The 18,545-nt window shown below is 42.3% G+C and overlaps 1 protein-coding gene across 3 annotated transcripts in view; it reads left to right on the top strand.

Annotated features, from left to right (window-relative positions):
* The first annotated feature begins 181 nt into the window (after positions 1-181).
* Positions 182-18,545, top strand: part of TBC1D30 (TBC1 domain family member 30) — a 57,745-nt gene continuing 39,381 nt past the window's right edge. Inside the window, exons 1-2 of one of the 3 annotated variants that reach the window (XM_030002862.2) lie at positions 182-654; positions 3,057-3,221. Coding sequence is in view for 2 of the 3 variants with exons in the window: in XM_030002858.2 (XP_029858718.1) it covers positions 532-781; positions 3,057-3,221 (415 nt within the window). In the remaining variant the exon portion in view is untranslated. Of the gene's footprint in view, positions 782-3,056; positions 3,222-18,545 lie in introns of all 3 variants that reach the window. The other 2 variants (XM_030002858.2, XM_030002859.2) reach the window with 2 other exon arrangements.

The raw sequence follows: 18,545 nt of genomic DNA, 5'->3' as shown, positions 1-18,545 counted from the left end.
TATGACCCGGCAGAGCGGGGGGGGGGGGGTGTCACGTGGCACCGGGCGCGGCCGCCGCGGCGGGGAGCGGCGCCCTCGGCCCCGCCTGCTCCCCGCCCCCCCGGCTGGCCCCGCCCCCTCCGGGCCCTCCGTGTCTCCGGGGCTGTCCCGGGGCGGTGCGCGGAGGCAGGTCCGGGGGAGGCGGCTGCGGCAGCAGCAGCGGTCGTTGCTCAGCGCCGCGCAAGGGGGTTAACAGAACCAGGCGGCCGCACCGCCCCGGGGAGCGGGACCGGGACCGCGGGTTACCGCCCCGGGGCGGGGCGGGGCTGCCCTCCCCGCCCGTCAGCAGGTGCAGCGTCCCCGCCCTCCCCGCCAGCCGCCGGCCTCTACCACGCCGCGCGGTGCGTGGAGGGGGGGGGGGGGAGCGGAGCCGGGCGCGGCACTCCTGCCTGCGGGGGAGCGTCCTGCCGGCCTGGGCTCTCCCGCCCCCCTCGCGCCTCGCTGTGGAACGGGCCGAGCCCGGAACTCGGGGCTGCCGGGCGGCTGAGGAAGATGGAGGCCGGGGAGCCCGGCCCGGGCGGCAGGGCGGGCAGCAGCGCCGACAGCCTGGCCGAAGAGGAGGACGAGGACGAGGAAGGTCCCGGCAGCGGCCGGTCCAGCCGCACCTCGTCGCTGGTGAGCGGGCTGCTCACCGAGCTCTACAGCGCCGCCGAGGCGGCCGCCCCCTCGGGCAGCGCCCGCTCCCGCGTCCTCCGGGAGCTGCAGCGGCGGCCGAGCCAGGTCGAGTACCTGCGGCTGAAAGGTACGGCCTGCCCCGCACCGCTCCGCCGGGGCCGGGAGCTGCGCCCGCCGCCTCGCTTCCCCGTCCGAGCCCGCAGGGGAGTGCCCGCTCGAAGGCGGCCGTCCCCTCCCTCCCGCCGCCGTGCCCGCGCGCGCCCATAGGTCCCATAGGCGATCCTACAGGCGAGCCTATGGATCCTCCCCGCTTCGCCGCAGCGGCCCGTGTGCGCGGCCAGGCCGTTCCCCCGCCGGCCCAGGGCCGCTCGCCCTCTTCCATCGCTCCTTGTCTGAGCAGCAAAACCGGGGTCAGCTGCCGCGGAGCCGCTGTGCGAGCTGCCGTGCTCCTGTCGGTTCAGTGCTTTTCTTCGCTTACGGCAACGGGCCAGCGGCCGGGTCTCCGTCCCTTTCTGTCCCTTTTCTCTTAAGCTGGAAGAGATGCCACGCACGCTGTGCCGTAAGAGGTAGTTGGGTGGTTTAGGTCCTTTTGGTTCTAGTGGAGTTAAACTAAACCTGGCAATCGTAAGGCTTACTTGCAGGTAAGCATGTCTTCTAGGGAAAAAAAAAAAAAAAGTGTAATTAAAAAAAAGTAAGTGCAATAGTCAGCTAACTAAAATCTAAATGAAACTATTAAAGAATCCTTATGAAAGCCAAGTAGCCACAACACTGCATGCTTGTGAAAGAATGAGACTTGCAACTCCAAGTTGGCCCCATCAGGAGGGCTGTACAAAGGCCTCTTGTCTCCTGATGTTAAATCATTCTTGCTTTTGACAAGGGGAAAAAAGCAAGAGGTGAATAAACGTGCTTGTTTTTCAGACCTGGGCAAACAGCTTTCTGCTTCCGTGTTTGGCTTCTTAATGGGCTGATATGCCATCTGATGTGACAGGACGCAGCTCAAGTTCCTATGTGTGTCCTGTGGCAATCTGGGACTCGGCAAGAAATTTGCTTGTTCAGGAATATATTTTGTGGAATTTGAACTCCTTAATTTTGCTGCAGAGTTAATTGTTTTTACAGGGACAGCTAACTGGCACGAGTAGGAAAGAATAAAATTCAGCTCGCTACCTTTGTGGTGACTGTACAAGTCAGTTGGAATACGACTTAAATTTTTTGCTCCCAAAATCCTTAGGTGTAGCGTTAAATCACCTCGCCTGGTACAAGGGATTGGGAGTTCCAGCAGAGCAGCAGGTGCTGAAACAGGCTAGCATCTATAAAATACAGGACTGTTTTACCAGGGGCTCCCTTCCCGTGCAGTCGTGCCTTGCTCTTCACTATCCCATGACTGGTTGTCATTCCAGCCTAATTTGTCCTTTTCTTTAAGCTCTCCAGAACTGTTGAAAAAGTTTTGCCATAGGAGCTGAGCTGTTTACCATCCCGCTAATAGTAGTTTTTCCTGGATGCATAAATATTTTTCTCATTGTATCAGGTTACCAAAGTATGGATTTTTTTGATTGATTTTTCTCCCAGCATCAGGGGGGCATGGTTGGATTTGAAAGTGATAGGATTTGAAAACTTAACCGCAGGGAACAGACAGCTGTTTAGATGTTGGTGGCAAGCTGTACCAGCCTATTACAGTGTCAGCATGTGATAGGCAAGACCCAAGCTTTCACTGGTGGGTTGTGCCCCTAAGAACAGAGCAGAGGACTCAAAAAAAAAAAAAAAAAAAGACTTAAGACATCTCCCCAACAACTCCCTTTTCTGCTGGACCTGAAGCTCACCACATGAGGGGACAACAGGAATATTAGAAGTATGCTGAGACATTTTGGTGAACTAAGGGTGTCTGGTGGCACTGTGACAGACCAGTGGAAATAGTTGAGGCCGTGACTGAAGCCACCTAGTTTGCATCTTAGTGGAAAGAGCTCATCCTGGAGCTGCCCTTCTAGCTTTGCAGGCACCTTCTTGAACGTGTTCCTTTGCCTGTTACCATTTGCTTATTCCCCATGCACCCTTTCCACCAGCAGCTTCTGGAAGGTACTGTAAAATTTACCCCCTGGTTGCACTACTACAGGTATATTCTGGCTATGTCTGTCACAATTTTTCCAATTTATAACAGTATAATTATTAAGATTTATACACTGTGCAATAAGTTGAAGTACTTTAGTTTAAAAGAAAATTAAAGACTTTGGCTCAGATCCTGAAAATGTTTATAATTGGGGATTATCCCAGTCAATAGAACTTGTAATTTGTAGAAAGTTTGTATATGTAAATATCCATGGGGCAAGTCCCTTTGCATGTCAACTACAATAAGCTGTTTATGATTTTTTTGGGCCTGTACTGAAGTTATTTTCTCTGCTTCTTGGCAGATGTCGATGAATTAACAACTATAAAACGAGAACTGAATTACAGAATTTCTGTTCAGTCAGCCAAGTTGCTTCGTCTTCTGAAGCAGAAGGACAGGCTTGTACATAAAGTCCAGAAGAACTGCGATATTGTCACAGCTTGTTTACAGGCGGTTTCCCAGAAACGACGTAAGTGCTTTCTGCATATGTGTGTACTACTCTAAGTAGTTTATTTCATTAGTGTGGGCAGTATTTCAATTAAGGCCTCGCACTTGATTTAAAAATCAAGAGGCCAGGTTATGCTTATTCCTTGGGTATGACTGGCTGCCAGTGGTGTCAGTGGCACCTGGGAACAGGCAAAGTTCAACTAGCTCAAATGCTGCCGTAGCCTCAGCATTGTGCACTGATGTGGCACCCTTACCGTAGGTTGTCTGCCAGGCTTTTTCAGCGTTAATTCACAGAAAGCCCAAGCTGAATTTTTTGGTGTGCATGCTGTCTTTAACTGTGTGCTTTCGTATGGTTATAAGGGAGATGCTAGAAGTGGAAATTCTTCTCACTGGAAACTATAGACAGCAGTTGTCTTCCCAGAGCATTGTTAGTAGTGCGTAACTCCTTCCTATCGAGTTGATTCAAGATGAGGAGTATTAGTAAAAACAAACCTACTTCCCTCAAACCTCTCTATCAGTGCCTGTGTTTTGGGGGTTGCAGAGAGGGTGCAAAGAGGAGAAACGTTGCTCTTTAATTGTTTAGTCTTTTCTTCCAGCACAGTGAAACCTTTTTATTTGACTTGGCAAAGTTGTCATCTAAAGTTAGGCTGAAGTGCTTTTGTTAGTTCTGCTAAAGTGCAACTGCATGTAATGTGATGTGTAAAAATAAATAGAAATCATACCTTTAGAAAGGACATGTGAAAATAACCTAATGTTCCCTGTCTTATTTTTTCATTAACATGCAGCGTGACAGGTACAGAAATGTTCAGGTACAGTAAAAAAAGCATGGTCTTTTCACAAAAATGCCTGTAGGAGCTTTGAGGTGCATGTAAAGATTTTATTAAAAGAATCTTACTATAGCGGCATGTGCTAATGTAGTTTAGTTAAGGGTTTGTCTGTTACTGTGAAACTTAATTTTTAAGCATTTAAAAGTGTGCCTTTGTTTTACTTAAACCTAGCATGAAAGTTCTTGGCTGTCATGCACTGCGTAGGCATATTTCTTCTTCTCACCTACTTTTTTTCTTTCTCAACATCAGCTTGATAATTGAGTCCTCAGTGCCATTAACACTTAAGCATATACTGTAGTCTCCTTTTAAATGAGACTACTTGAATTTTGCATGTGTTTAAGTATTTGGAGGATTTGACTATAAATTCTGAAGGTCTGAGCATCCTGACCTTATTCATTAGGTAAAAACCTATTGACTGAAAGGCATATGGGATTTCATCCTAAATATGAATGTGTTTTTACGAATATCAGGTACTGTTTTACACCTAGATTAATGGGGCATTATGTTTAAAATGTGCTAGTAACAACTGAGATAGCTGAAGTTTTAAAGGCATGCAGTTGATTGCCTAATATCCATGCATGTACATGCAGGTTTTTGAAGACTATGTGTAGGTTTGTATGTTACATCTCTAAGTGAGATATTTTTATTATTAATATAGCATATTTACCTAGGGTTGATTTTCAGCTTATGTTTCTGAAAATCCAGATGTATATACTCCAGGGCACCAAAAAATTAGTTATCTCTTGCTTTAAGGTCTAATCCAAAGCCACTGGGATTTGTTGAATGACTGCTGATCACTTCAGTTGCTTTGGAATAGATCGAGACTGTGTTTTCATTGCTCAGTATAAATGTACTAGCACTATACAGAGAATGCAGCACTAAGCTTTTGCTGTAGGATGTACAACTTTAAATTTCCTGGTAATTGTGCCTTTGAGGCTATATTTGATAGACAGCTGTCCAAAGGCAGGCACAACTGGTCTTCTTGCCTCCAACCATTTATTCTTGCCTTTGTACTATTTCCTGTGTAGCAGTAGGAACCCCTGTGTGGGATATAATGAATCAAATTGGAGAGGTGATCCAGTAAGAGAATTCCTTTTTTCTTTCCTGTAACAGTTCCCTGTTCCCAGTTTCCGCAGAGGGTGGTAGAAGTGGGTGCACAGGAGAAGGTAGTTGCTTAGAGTAGCTTGAGAAGTGCAGCTCCTGAGTATGTAAAGTCCTAAAGTCTCAACAAAATTGTTATGCTAACAGTGGAGAAATCTATTTTCTCCTCTTTTAACCTTAAAAAAAGAACAGTTAATGTGATGGAATGTTAAAAAATGCACACCTCTGCCCCAAAATGTAAGAGAGTTTTTCAACTCACTAAAGCCCTTGGAAACTAGATTTTCTGTAGACTACCCTCTCATTTTTAAGTATTCAAAACCTTGTTATTAATTTGTAGAAGTTCTTGTTGTTCCATGTTTTTCTGATGAAAGTATATACTTGCAATATAATGTTCTGTGCCATAAAGCTTTATAATGTGCTTTCATGTACAGCATTAACATTATGATATCCTGTAGTACTAAAATCTTTATCAAGTAAGTATGGCAAAGTTGTTAAAGTATTTTTCCTTTTAAGGTATGTTTTTTTAGTGGCAAACTAAAATTTCTTGGAATTGTGTTATCATTAATTCTAACATTTCAAAATATAAGTAATTCTTCAACTGATTTATATAGAGTTTCATAGTATGCTTATACTATTGTTGCACTGGGAATTTTTTTTCCGCACTTATAGTGAAATCTCTAAAGGTAGAACTCTAGTTTTAAATTAACCTTGAGTTCACATTCAGATGTTTAAATTCTACCTGTAAGCAATCTGTACAGGCCAACTGCAAACAAATACTGTTTCAGGAAAAGATGGAAAATCTGTCTTGATGCTTAATTCTGGCTTTGTCAGAGCCTTTTTGAATACTGCCTGACAAATTCACTCCTAGTGGTAGCTTCAGCTAGTTAGGAAATTACAGGGCTGATAAACTCGCTCCCTTATTTTCGGACAAAACGTCTATCATGCTTTAGTCTGCTTCTACAGAGCAGAAACAGGTAATGCTTAAAAAACTGTATGCTTAAAACTGTGTGTGTTCAGTATCTGAAAGTTCAGTGTCTGCAAGTTTCGCAGACCACACAGGGAGCCGTCCACTGATCAGTCTTTGACCTGTGCTGGCTCTCGGTCTCTACCTGATGCACGGAAGAGGAGGCATGGCCCTCTGGCAGCTTTGGAAGCCCGTGCCTGGCTTGCTTGTGCTGCAGGATCAGCGACACCAAGCACAGCGCCTGCGGTATTTGAATCCTGAGTGGATAGAGTAAACGTGGAGGAACAAACAGTCGCCAGAGACAACTTCATAACTTGCTGTGTTTCTCATTATGCTGTTGACCCTTATCCCTGGTAGATGGTGTATGTCTTGCATACAAATAGGTTTTACTGTAGAAAACAAAATTCACTGCAGAGTGAAATGCATTTTGGTCAGAAGCATGAATGGCTACGGCTCTGTTGGGGAAGGATAAATCGTTCTGGTGGATAACTGCTAAAAGCAGTACACTGTGCTGTACTTCTAGTTTGTAAGATAGATGACTGACCGGTTTCATTTTAATAACACTTCTACCCAAATTTAAATAAAATACTCCAGTGAAGAAAAGCAGCAAGAGAGAAATCACAGTGATGGCCTGATGGCAAACATGGCTTCTAGGCACATGTGTCTCTTACTCTTGTGATTTTGACTTATTTGGAGTAACAAGATGTAAGTTTGTTCTGTAGCATTGTAAGCTGTTTCAAATCCATCTTAGAAAGCAGAGTGCTTTATGCGCTTAATTATATAATTTGAGAAAAGCAGAATTCAGTAAAAAAAATAAATCAAGGTTTTGCAGCTATCATCTAAAGAATACGCAAAAGACATCTCATTCTTTTCTCTCTCCCTCAATTTTATATAGTGACAGCTTGCTTTTATTACTAAACATATTTTGACTGATCAAATTGCAAACCAGAAGTTCCTTGAATCACAAACTTTGATTGCCTGTCATTTTAATTTAAAAAAATAAATGCATGTATTATATATAAATTATTTATAAGCAAAATAATCCAGCTCAATTGTAACTCAGTCTGGCTGGAAGCAAGCAGGAATGCTTAAATCTGATTCAATATAAAATAAGCTCAAGTTGTATTAACAGAAAGTTCATTAATATTCTCTTCTATTTTTAATGGAGAAATAATTTTAGTAGAAAATTTCACAAAGAGATTGTTAATTTGGTGCTATGTAGCTACGGTGCTGTTTACCAATAATAACTTTAAATGGGTCTCGTGCTGTGTTCAGAAAGACTCTTAGTATTCTCTGTTGTATTATGTGTTTAGAAACTATGATTAAAGATAAGTATTATTCTTCTGCTATTTCAGCATTGACTCCTGTATAGAAAACTCTAAGATAACAGTAAACATTAGCTTTCTAGTTTTTCTTTTTCTCTCCCTGGTTTGATTTGATACAGAGCCAGTAGAGGGAGACAGAACATTTTATTTTGTGCAGAGATAGAGGTGTATCTGGTTTTCATAGGTTGGTGGCTTTCATATCCTTCTCTTAAATGTGAAGGGAAGTGCTTCACAAATGTGGTCAGGCAATAATTGGATTAAAAGGTTTAAAGTCACTCTGTCAAATAAGTGTTGGTCACAAAGGAAGTATTAGGTTCTGTATGTGAATTAGTTGAAAAATGGTGACAAAAGGCTGCTTAATTATAACTGAGATCATCAGTTCCCACGTGGTTGTGGAGGTTACTCAGAAGCTCCTCATTGAGTGGGCTGAATGTTTTGGAGTCCAACTACAGAAATTCAGAGGTTTATGTATACGCTTATTAGCAATACTTGTGATCTCTTTGAGTGCATCTTAACTGGATAGAAAGCCAGCACAAACTGGCATCATCTGGGCACAAATTGGTACCCTGTGTGTTCCCAGGGGATGGACAGAGTTTACTGGTAGAAGACCAGGCTATGAAGTCTCCTCAACTTGTGAGAATGTGCTACTGTCTGTGTAACGTCAACTCTCCTCACAGGGTGTGGAACTCAGAGGAAACTGGGAAAGTCTTGCCTGATGTTGTAGTTGTATGAGTTGGTTAGGAGAGGACTGGGCAAGATCACCATCATCAGGTGTCTCTGGAAAAGTGCAACTTAGATACGCAAAAGTACTCGCACATCTAGATTAAACTTCTGTTTTCTCTTTCCTCGCTCCCTCCCTCCAAAGTTTCTCTTTAGCTTCAGTCCTGCCGCATCTGTGTGTCCTGTCCCATCTTCCACTTTTTTCCCCTTCCTAACTCTTTACTAGCTTTTCTTACTTGATCCCAGTCTTTAAATATTGGACTTCTCAGCCCTGTTCCATTTTTCCCCTCCCTGCATCTTGCCTATCCTGCAGTGTCTACCACTGGCTCTCAGTCAGGCTATTCCCCATCTTGGAGTTTTCTTCACATTGTTCCTTGGTCTCTTTTGTATGTTCTTCCTTGTCTTTTTCCTGCATGTACTAACTATCTACTCACCTGTTTTCTCCATCCCTCCTCTTCCCTCAACATTTGTTATAAAACCAAGGCAGATATTCACAAATTTTAGTTCATAGGATGAAAGTTTGATTAAAGGTGTAAGAACAGCTTTAGCACAATATACTGTGGACTGTTAACACAGCTAATATTGATTTAATTGAACTTGAACTTTGAAACGTTCTTGGAGGAGAGGAAAATTTTTCACAATGAGAACAGCCATTGGAATAATCTCCCCAGGGAAGTGGTAGATTCCCCAACATTGGACACCTTTAAGATTTGGCTGGACAGGTTGCTGGGCCATCTTGTCTAGACAGTGCTTTTTGCCAAGAAAGGTTGGACCAGATGATCCTTGAGGTCCCTTCCAGCCTGGTATTCTGTGATTCTATGGTATGATTCTGTGATTGTCACTCTGGATCAGATGTCTTGTAACATGGGGCAAACGCTTGTGTACATGTGTAATAATTCATGCAGGTCAAATTGCGCATGTGGCTTATCTGTCTTTTCCCACTTGCTTCCCAGCAGTTTGATGTACTCTTGCAGTTGTATCAATATGCTTTAATCTGGAACACCTCAATTGCTCTGGTTTAATTTTTTTCTTTCTTTATGAAGAACTGAGTTACTCAGTGAATGCTGCTACTGTGGCAATTTTGCACCCCCCCCCCCCCCCGCCCTGTGAATCTCCATTGTTATAAATTAGGGGCCAAATTTGAAGCTTGTATTTGCTTTTCATGTTCCTCACTTTAATGTCTGAAATATATATTAAAGAGGAGGATGTTCTGTATTAAAAATTAAAAATATTAATGTATGTGCAATTTCTGGTGCTGCATTTGCAATTAAAAGAGGGACTATCATGTACTTGCTGTGTTCATCTCCAACTCTAATTTAGATTTCCAGGTGGATGTGAAACAGGTCATTCATTTAGAAAACAGTGTCTCATTTTCAAGGTGTTGCTCTAACACATTTTAAATTTAACTCAGTAGCTCTGATGTTTGAAGCCAGATGAATCTGCTTGGGTAACTTTTTATAGCAATAACTATTTAATTGATCTATCACAAGTACATTCCTCCTTTGATGTGGTTAAAATAGGAGGTTTACTTCTTATGGAGTCTGATTTCATGTGAGTCATCTGAGGATGACTCAATTGGCTGCATGTTTCAGTTCAGTAGCTTTCCTATTACCTCATCTGTAGTTGTGTGCTTGGTTACATTACTAGTCTCTACCCTTTGTGGGTGCTAATGAATTTGATCCTTTAAATTGATGCTGTGGCTTTTTGAAATGCATACTTAAGAAATGTTGCTTGTGGCTACTTCTTGTTTTTCCTAATGAATTGTTCTTAATTTAGTTCCACCTGATCTTTTGTCCTTTGAAGCCTTTTGGTGGGTAAAAGGAAATGGAATGAAACAGAATCATGAGCTTGAAAATGTCATAAATTGTTTTTTTAAACTGTTGCCAAAGGTAGGCTGAATTTTCTTTACAGCCAGTTGCCTACTTGTAGCAATACATGTGTAAATAAACAGAATATTTCTATTGATTTTTAATTATTGCTATTTTCATCAAACTGTTAGTTATGCTGCATAGAGTGAAGGCTTTCTCTGTTACTTATGACTCAAGATGTGGACGTAAGCTGAGGACTGGTTAGCAAGGATTTTGTAATCCATTCTGTGTCCTGTGCTGGTTTGCAAGGAGTGAAGTAATGGGACAGTTAGAAAAGGAGATAACCTGTATTTTAGGAATGCTGGAGCTTGGCTCAGTGGGGATGGTAGCTGTGCGCTTGGTCCATAAGCTGCATTGGGCCACTGGGCAGCAGCTCTTTTGATCTGGATGGTGAAGTTCACCTGCCAGTCCCTTGGGTATGGGCTGTGCACAAGGGAAAATGACTGTAAGTGTGATCCTAACTGGCTTGTTCATTGTTATCCAGCATCATTAATAAATTGTGTGATGCTTAAAAATATTACTGGAGAACCCTTCAAAAGAGCCACCTATCGTGGTGAATTTAAAATTAAATGCTGTTTGATTATCACATTTTGTTCAGCTTCAGCCAGCCAAGATTCTGGGAAATCTGAAAGCTTACTCCATTGCAATGGGAGCCTGGACTGAGAAGGATTACTTTTAACACTAGGCTTGGAGGAGAAGGACTGCAAACAGCATCATTTATTGCTGTGCACCAGATCATGAAGAAATGTTTCAATGAGTAGGTGTGTGTCATGTTTAGTATTTGCTAATGTAAATTAGATTGTGTATTCTGGATATCGGTTAGTGAGTCTGGGAGAAAGAAGAGAAAAGTGAGTGTTACCAAACATAACACCATCAGTGTGGAACACTGAACAAGATGCTGATGCTTTGCAAGGGCAATGATTTTTGGTTTTGAATGCCATTGGGAGTTTACTATCATAGTATTTTATGCAGTTTTGGAAGTTATCCACATGAAAAGTGCCATCTCTGTGTTAAAGGCTGACAGCTATCACTAACTGAATAATCCTGGGGAGTTTTTAGGTAGTGAATTCCATAGTTACTTTCTTTTGATGAGAATATGATCTTGGAACTAGTCTTTGAGCGACGCAGCCAGGATGCTGAGACTTGGGGAAGCAGTGTGAGGGGAAGTAGTTTAACAGAGCAGCAAGTCAGTAAAATTCTCGTACAGCACTGTGCTGCTCCATTGCCTCTCATGGGATATTCTAGAGAACTATTGACTAAGTTCCCAGGCTTAAAGTGTAGTGCTGTTGACGGGATGTGCACACAGAGCATGGATCTTGTAGGTAATGAATTTTGACATCTTTGATCACTTGATGAGCAGTAGCACTGGTAAGCCCTACAGGGAGAGATGACCCCACTTCATTGTCTCCAGTCAACTCTTCAGGATGATCTGTGCTAGCCCCAGAAAGCTGACTGGTGTGTGAGTCCATAGAAGCCCTTGGCTGGCTAATTCAAAACATTTCAGCTGACTGCTGTCTTCTCTTTCTAATATTCTCCACTGTAAAAAGAAAGCTGTAATATAAATTCTAAATTGGCAAACTGTCCAATCCAAAGTTTCCTTACAAACTTTGGAAATTATGTGATTGTGCAGATTTGGTATCCCTCAGAGGCCACTTTGTGGCTAATTTCAGTTTCTTGACTTCCAAGATTAAGTAAAACTTCTTTCCTTTTCTGGTGTTAAAAAGGAGATAATATTTTTTTCTTTTTTTCCTAAAAAGAAAGAGGCTGGATTTGCTGTCTAATTTGGTCATATCTCAACTGAAAAGTTCTTGTGGTCTGTGCCACTGCAGAATATCAGATGCAAAAGATGGCAAGAATTAGTGCTTAGAGCAGTACAGAACCTGGAATCCTCACTTTGAGGGAAATTCTGCTTTAAGAATGCAGCAACTAAAATATCTTGTTCCAGTGTGAAATAAAACACCCACTCACAAAAGTCAATTGCTTATGAAGCAAAATTCTGAAAGCTTCCATTTTGAACTAAAATGCTTTATTCAGATTTTGACCTCACCCTTTCTCATTTCATGTTATGTAATGAGCCCTTTTTCAAGCAAGGTGTTAAAATGTTTAATCCTAAAAAGAGTCAAAATTATGCTTTTAGCATTTGGAAATGTTTTCATCAAAGATAACGTTCTGCTGTGAAGGACTTTGCTCTCCACAAACTGCCATTTTATGGCAGAGCTTTCTATTAAAGTGGTTCCAACTAGCTTTGTTACCGAGATCTTCCTGGGAACACGCAGCCAGCCATCTCTGCAGCTCATTCCCTGGCTGCTCGATGCTGGGATTCCAGGCTGGTTTAGGGAGCTGAGGAGCCAACATGTGTTCCTAAGATGTATATTTTCCTTCTGCATCTTTAGGGATTATACGAATCCTTACTTTTCCGTGTCACATACTTCATACTATGCTTCTTTGTCCCTGACTCTCACCACTGAAGTGTCTAACCTCCATCGAAAATACCTCCCTGCCCCATCCAAACAGATACCATCTCATATTCCATCATTGGCTAAAACCTGTGCAGTTCTTGAAAATGGCTTTTGTCATGGGCTCCTTCAGCTACGTTCTTCGGGATTTAACTAAGCGAACTGTCTCGGCGGCCGCTTCGACTAGCAGCAGGATCCAAAGGTAGGATTGCTTTTGTTCCAAACCCTGGGAGCCTGTTCAGGACCTGGGCACTTACAGCTTCCAGTGACACTGGGCAGTGCTCGGGATCAGCAGGGGGTATAAGAATACACCCGACTGACACTTTTTTCTTTTAAGTATCATTCCACTGCTACTTTTAAGAGGAAATCAGCTGCATTCAGAGTTGCGGTCGCTGCTGCTGGTCAATTCCTGGGGACAGTGTGGAGCTCTGACTAAGGGACCGTCACCTCCTTGAGGGAGGTGCTCGCTGCTCCTGCTCCTTCTCCAGTTCGGTGAGCTGCTGTCTCTGGAGGGGTGGGATTTTCCCAGGAAAGGGAGATGCCAGAGGCTCAGGGCTGGGTGGAAGCTGAGCAAAACCAGCGGCTGACCTCAGGCACTCGCCTCTGAGAGGAGAGAGCCTTCAGCTGCCTGTTCTCTTCTGCCTGTTGAGCCTCAAACTGAGCCCCACACGTGCCTCACACGGATGCGAGCGGCTGCTGAGTACAGCGGCTTCCCGTTGGGAGATGCCAGGCCTTCACCCGAAGGACTGTGCTGAGACCTGGGAGACCCTGCTCGACCAGCTGTGATGTCCTGCTTCTGTATAAGCTGTGGGCCCTGTGAAATTCAGAGCCATACCCCTGCATCCTTCCTTCTCCCCCCACTTTGAATACTTGTCCTGGGAAATGGCAGACAGCTGGGGTGAGGGTGAAGTGGGGCTAAATTGACCTGTCTGAAGTGTGTCATGTAGGCATGTTCTGTGGTTGGCCTCAGCTGCTAAGGTGAAAGGGGCAGCCTGTAATGGTCACCTGAGGTGGCAAGAGCATCAGCCACTGCTTATCGAACTACAACTAGCTTGCTTTCTTCCCCTCCCTTCCTCCCAAATAAATAGTTCTCCAGTTTGTTGTTTTGGTTTTTTTTTTATTATGTAGAAACCTGATGGGATAGTAACAGCTGAATGTGGTTACAATATAAAAAATTACTCTTGCAGAATAAATACTTCATTGCTTATCACAGAACGGAACAGTAAATTCAGTAAATGCTTCTGTAAGCAACAATCTGGCTGCTGAATCTAGGCCCAGTTTACAACAGAAAATGCAGATTGTTCAGTATAGGACTGTATAGACTGCAGAATTGCTACTGAATTCTTGTCCTGCAACATTTGATGTAGGAGGTTGTAAATTTTGTCAGTGTGCTAGCAGCTGTGACAACAGTGAAGTGGTTGAGTTGGTGCTACACCTGAGATTGTGTTTACTTTGGGTATGCATACAGCTTGGAGGTTGACTGCTTGGCTTCTTTTCCATATTCTTCTGTGTAACTGTAATCTTGTTGCTGTTGCAAAGTGGTAGCTGATCTCACAGGATTAGTTTTGTGATGCATGTAGAGTTTTGAGTGCACTGAGTTACTTTTCACAACAGCTGTGCCATGAAAAGTTAATGTATTGGATAGTACTTGTTACATAAAATACTTCCCGAGTATTAGAAATAGGGGTTAATGTGACAGATTATTGTGTGAGGTTTTTTTTGGATTACTTATCAAGTATACTTGTAGTACTTATATACTAATATAAATAGTATAAATATAAGTTATAATAATATAATATATAACTATAATATATATAAAATATAACTATAATATATATAATATATAACTATAATATATATAAAATATAACTATAATATAATATTATAACTAATATAAATATACTAATATGAGCAAAGTGGTTCTCAAACCAGTGATACCTTATTTCTCTAGTACTGCAGTAACTTTGGAAGGTGGGATTTGATCAGCTCAAACTGAGGAGGCATGCAGTCACCTGAAGGAAGGATGCTGCTGTTTGCTGACAGCAACAGTCAGAACAGCCTGTTCTCCATCTACAGTCCCTGTCAGTCATGACATCAGAAATAACTGTCTGTTAACACTACTGTTCCCTCTGCTCACTTGCAGCTAATCAGATGGATACCTGATCAGTGGTGAAGTTTGGTTAGCCTAATAGTTCCCTGAAAAACTGGAAAAGTGAGGCTTTTATTTAGTCACCCTGGGATTATTGTGGTTAAATGAGGCGAGGTGAGTTCATCCTGCTCCAGCCCAGCGTGTCTGCCTGGGGCAGGGCGAGTGTTAGCCGGGAAGGGAGGGTTGGGGTGCGTGGCCCAGCTGAGCAACGGGAGCCTGCAGGTCTGTGTGCGAAAGTAGTCATGCGCTTTGCTGCGAGGCGTTGTCAGCGTCCGGCGTATAACCTAGGAGCTCATTGCATTAACTGGGGGTTTGTGAGGAAGCTGGCTGTACAGCCGGTGCTGCCAAAGGCCACGTGTGAAGGAGTGGTATGCGAGAAGTGCACCTGAGTGCATTCGTATTTCACAAATCCTTTAGACGCTTCTGAACTGACAGCAGATCCTGCTTCGACTCCTGCAGGTAGTGAAAAGCCATGGCATCCATGGCAAATGTTGTACAATCAAGATGTAAAGGTTTATTTGTGTGTATCAGCTCACAGCAGGGGTGGCTGTGTGAGCTGCATAACTATAATACCATGTCACTGCAATCTTTAATCTTTCTCTGACAAGCTTTTGGATGTGGAAACAGCCTGAGAGAAAAAGTTGTGCAATTAGATTGTATGCATAGTCTTTCACACTTGTCTAGCTTAGTACTACCTCCTCTTTTCTTCTTCTGGGGATTACACTTCAGTACAAGTCATCGTGTTGTTCTTTTTCCTAATGAAATGCCTTTTTATTTATTTTTTTTATTTTTAAACCATTGTGAACTTGTAGGAGCGTTAATGGGGCTTCACTGAAAATGCCCAACAAGGTACATGGTCTTTAAGTAACACAGATGCATTTTATCTCTGAATGTGGCACACGCTAAACGTTCTTTGGTTGAGTTAGTCTTTGAAGAAAAGATTTCCTGGATACTGAAGATCAAATGGAGGATAACAGCTGCTTGGGATAATTAGTGCTAGGAATAGACTGATTTATGGAGCATCAGGCAGCGTTAGCAGCTATGTTTCTGCAGCTTTGTGAGATAAGCTTGACATTTAAAAACAAGATGCTAGAAAAGTGGGCTGTGAACTTAGTCTGTTTGGATCAATAGTCCTGCTTACAATTCTATGCTGGAGCAGCTCTGGAGGAAGAGTTAAATGAGAACCTCAGATTTTAAAATGCTTTTCTCCTTGAAGCTGTTAATAACCTGAATTCGACTTGCTGAGCAGTAAATGAGTGCTCCTCACATACCCTTGAAATTTGCCAAGGAAATCAAGTCCATGTTACAGCATCTCACTAGAACACTTTCTAAAAAGAAATGATACAAATCTATCATTTCTATCTCTTTCTTAGTAAAAATTGGAAACCTCTTGCTATGTTTTGCCAGCAGTGAAACAGGTTCTAAATTTAGTTCCCTATAAATGATAGTTACCTCCCTAAAATCACAGCAACCTGATACTGATCAGTATGTTTTCCCTGCCATCCGTACAATACACATGGCCAAAATGCAGAGCACGAACAGTTTTTGGTTCTGGGGTTGGATTAAGCATCACTGATAGCTAACAGTTTAATGCAGGGGTTTGGGGTTTTGTGGTTGGTTTTTTTTTTTTTTCCCAGTATGTTACTGCTAATTTCTTATCTCATCCAATGGTCATTGGCAGCAATAGCTATTGGGCCTTAGATCCTGAAGGAAAAATAATTATCCGTTGAGACTAAAGGAAGTCAGAATGGGGAGGTAATCAATGTACATAGCTGATCTTTTTTTAAAAAGAATACTAATCTGAGGAATTAAATATTATTAATATTTATAGCAATGCCTAGAGAGGCCCAGTGAAGTCGGGAACCTAATGAGCTGGTCACTGGACAAACACATGGTACAAGGCTCTCTGAAGAACAAATTTTTAATGAGACAAGACTACGTGAAGGCTGGTAGAAGCAGCACATGCTCAGAGGAGTGAAGTGAGTTGTCCCAAGCTACACAGTAGTAAAGAAACAAGTCAGAGCTTTGCTGTTACCAAAACTCATGCTTGCGTGGTGTTGTACATCTTCAAAAACAATTTTAATGGCTCAAGGCTTCAGTACTAAATGAGCCTTTGATTAATCCTAAACACATCCAGTTCAGTAAACTTGTCCTGTAAGCATGGCTTATGAACTGAAACTTTGTTGTTTAACTGTTGAGTAAAAAAGCTTGGAGTAGTAACGTTGTCGTTACTGATAACTATTTTCTCCTCTTTATCTTACTCATGAACTTCAGCAAAAAACCTGTCTGTGTGTCAAACTTGCTTAAGTGACTAACGTATGTACTTTTTTTTCAGGAAGGGGAGGTGGTTGTTTGAGGTTTGTTTGCTTTATTAGCTGCTTCCTTTTCCAACACTTGCAGAATGTGCTCTGTGAAGCTATGACCCACGTGGGAGATGAAGGGAATTATGTGGTTTGGAGGACTTGGAGTTACAGTAGCTTCACGTACTTCATGGGAAAGTTTCCATTTCTTGACAGAACTAGTGGCATCTGCAAATGGGAACCTATGTATATGTGATCAGAGAACTTGAGTTGTGGTGGAGGAATTCTGTATTGACTGATCAAGATCTGTGGTTCCAAGAGCTCTATGGGGCTCATATGAGCTTCTCTTGGAGTGAGCCCCATTCCCCTCCCCAACCCCACGAAGGGTTTTGTTTCTGTGCCTGTGTAACAGAGCTCTGTCCATGGAGGCCATGCATACTGGGAGAGGGAGGATCTGTGCTGGAAGCAGGACTCTCTTATCCTTGGGCAGTGCAGGAACAAACTGACTCTTTGCTATGTGTCTAATGAAAGCGTTGCACAGCCTGAGCTTAGTCTTTGATGGATGTCCTTAGCATTACTGCAAATAAGTACTAAACAACATATAAAAACTTTTATGTATAAACATGGTCCCGTTCCCATAGTGCTTCCTGGCCCAAAGCAAAGGTGTTTTGTGGTTAGTCATTTTTCTAACTTGGGCAATTACTTTTTAATCTAAGAACTTTGAAAGCGTTCTGTCTGTGGATAAATCTTGTCTTGGGGACATAGGGTGGTTTTGTTTGCTTTAATTATGTTTAGGGGATTAAAATCTTGCTCTTTCTGAAATAGCACCTTCTTTCACCAATGAAGCTGGTGATCCACGCTGTAAAATTCAATTTCTATCCTAGGTGTTAAGCAAATAATCAGATTCTAATAAAGGAAGAGCAGCTCAGTTTTAGAGCTGGGAGCCTGCAATCTGCTATGACCTCCTTTCTTCTGCAAATATTATCTTAAGCATGCCTACAAATCATACCGGTCAGAATTCTTTTTTCATATATTGCATTAGTTTTTATGCTGACCCAGTGATTTGTTTTTTAAAATGACCATGTGGCTTTTAAGCAGGATTCTGGGGTGTGAATACTGGCCAAGATGTACATTTACTTCATCTTGGTTAGGGAACACTTCTTAATTTTTGTAGTCTTGCTTTTCAGCAATATTTTTATGTAGGCCTCTTCAACAGTTTTTTCTTCTTAGTATGTTCCTTACCAAAATAATATTTTTAATTCTGTGCTTCAGTAGAGCCAGTTCATTTCTCTGACCAAAAAAAAATGGCATTTGCTCTCTGAGACTTCAATTCATTACTTTGTATTTAATTTAAAAGGTCCTCTCTATATATTTTATTGAGCACATAAGCATTGCTATGACTTTTACTCCAGTTGTTAACTCTAGACTTTATGCTACTGGTTACTACAACAGTTAAATTATATTATTACTTTAGCAGTCCTTGCATGACATGTCTTTTACCTTGCTCATGAGATGCAGCTATCTGCTTAATGTAACTGCGTATGATCTGCTTTACTGTTAGAGTCGGCACATGAAGGTGATAAGTAAAATAAATTGACTCCCTGCCCCCCATATTTCTTTTATTTTCTTCATCAGG

Source organism: Aquila chrysaetos, chromosome 26 (assembly GCF_900496995.4).
Source record: "Aquila chrysaetos chrysaetos chromosome 26, bAquChr1.4, whole genome shotgun sequence".
NCBI lineage: Eukaryota > Metazoa > Chordata > Aves > Accipitriformes > Accipitridae > Aquila > Aquila chrysaetos.
This window is presented reverse-complemented; position numbering and strand designations above follow the sequence as displayed.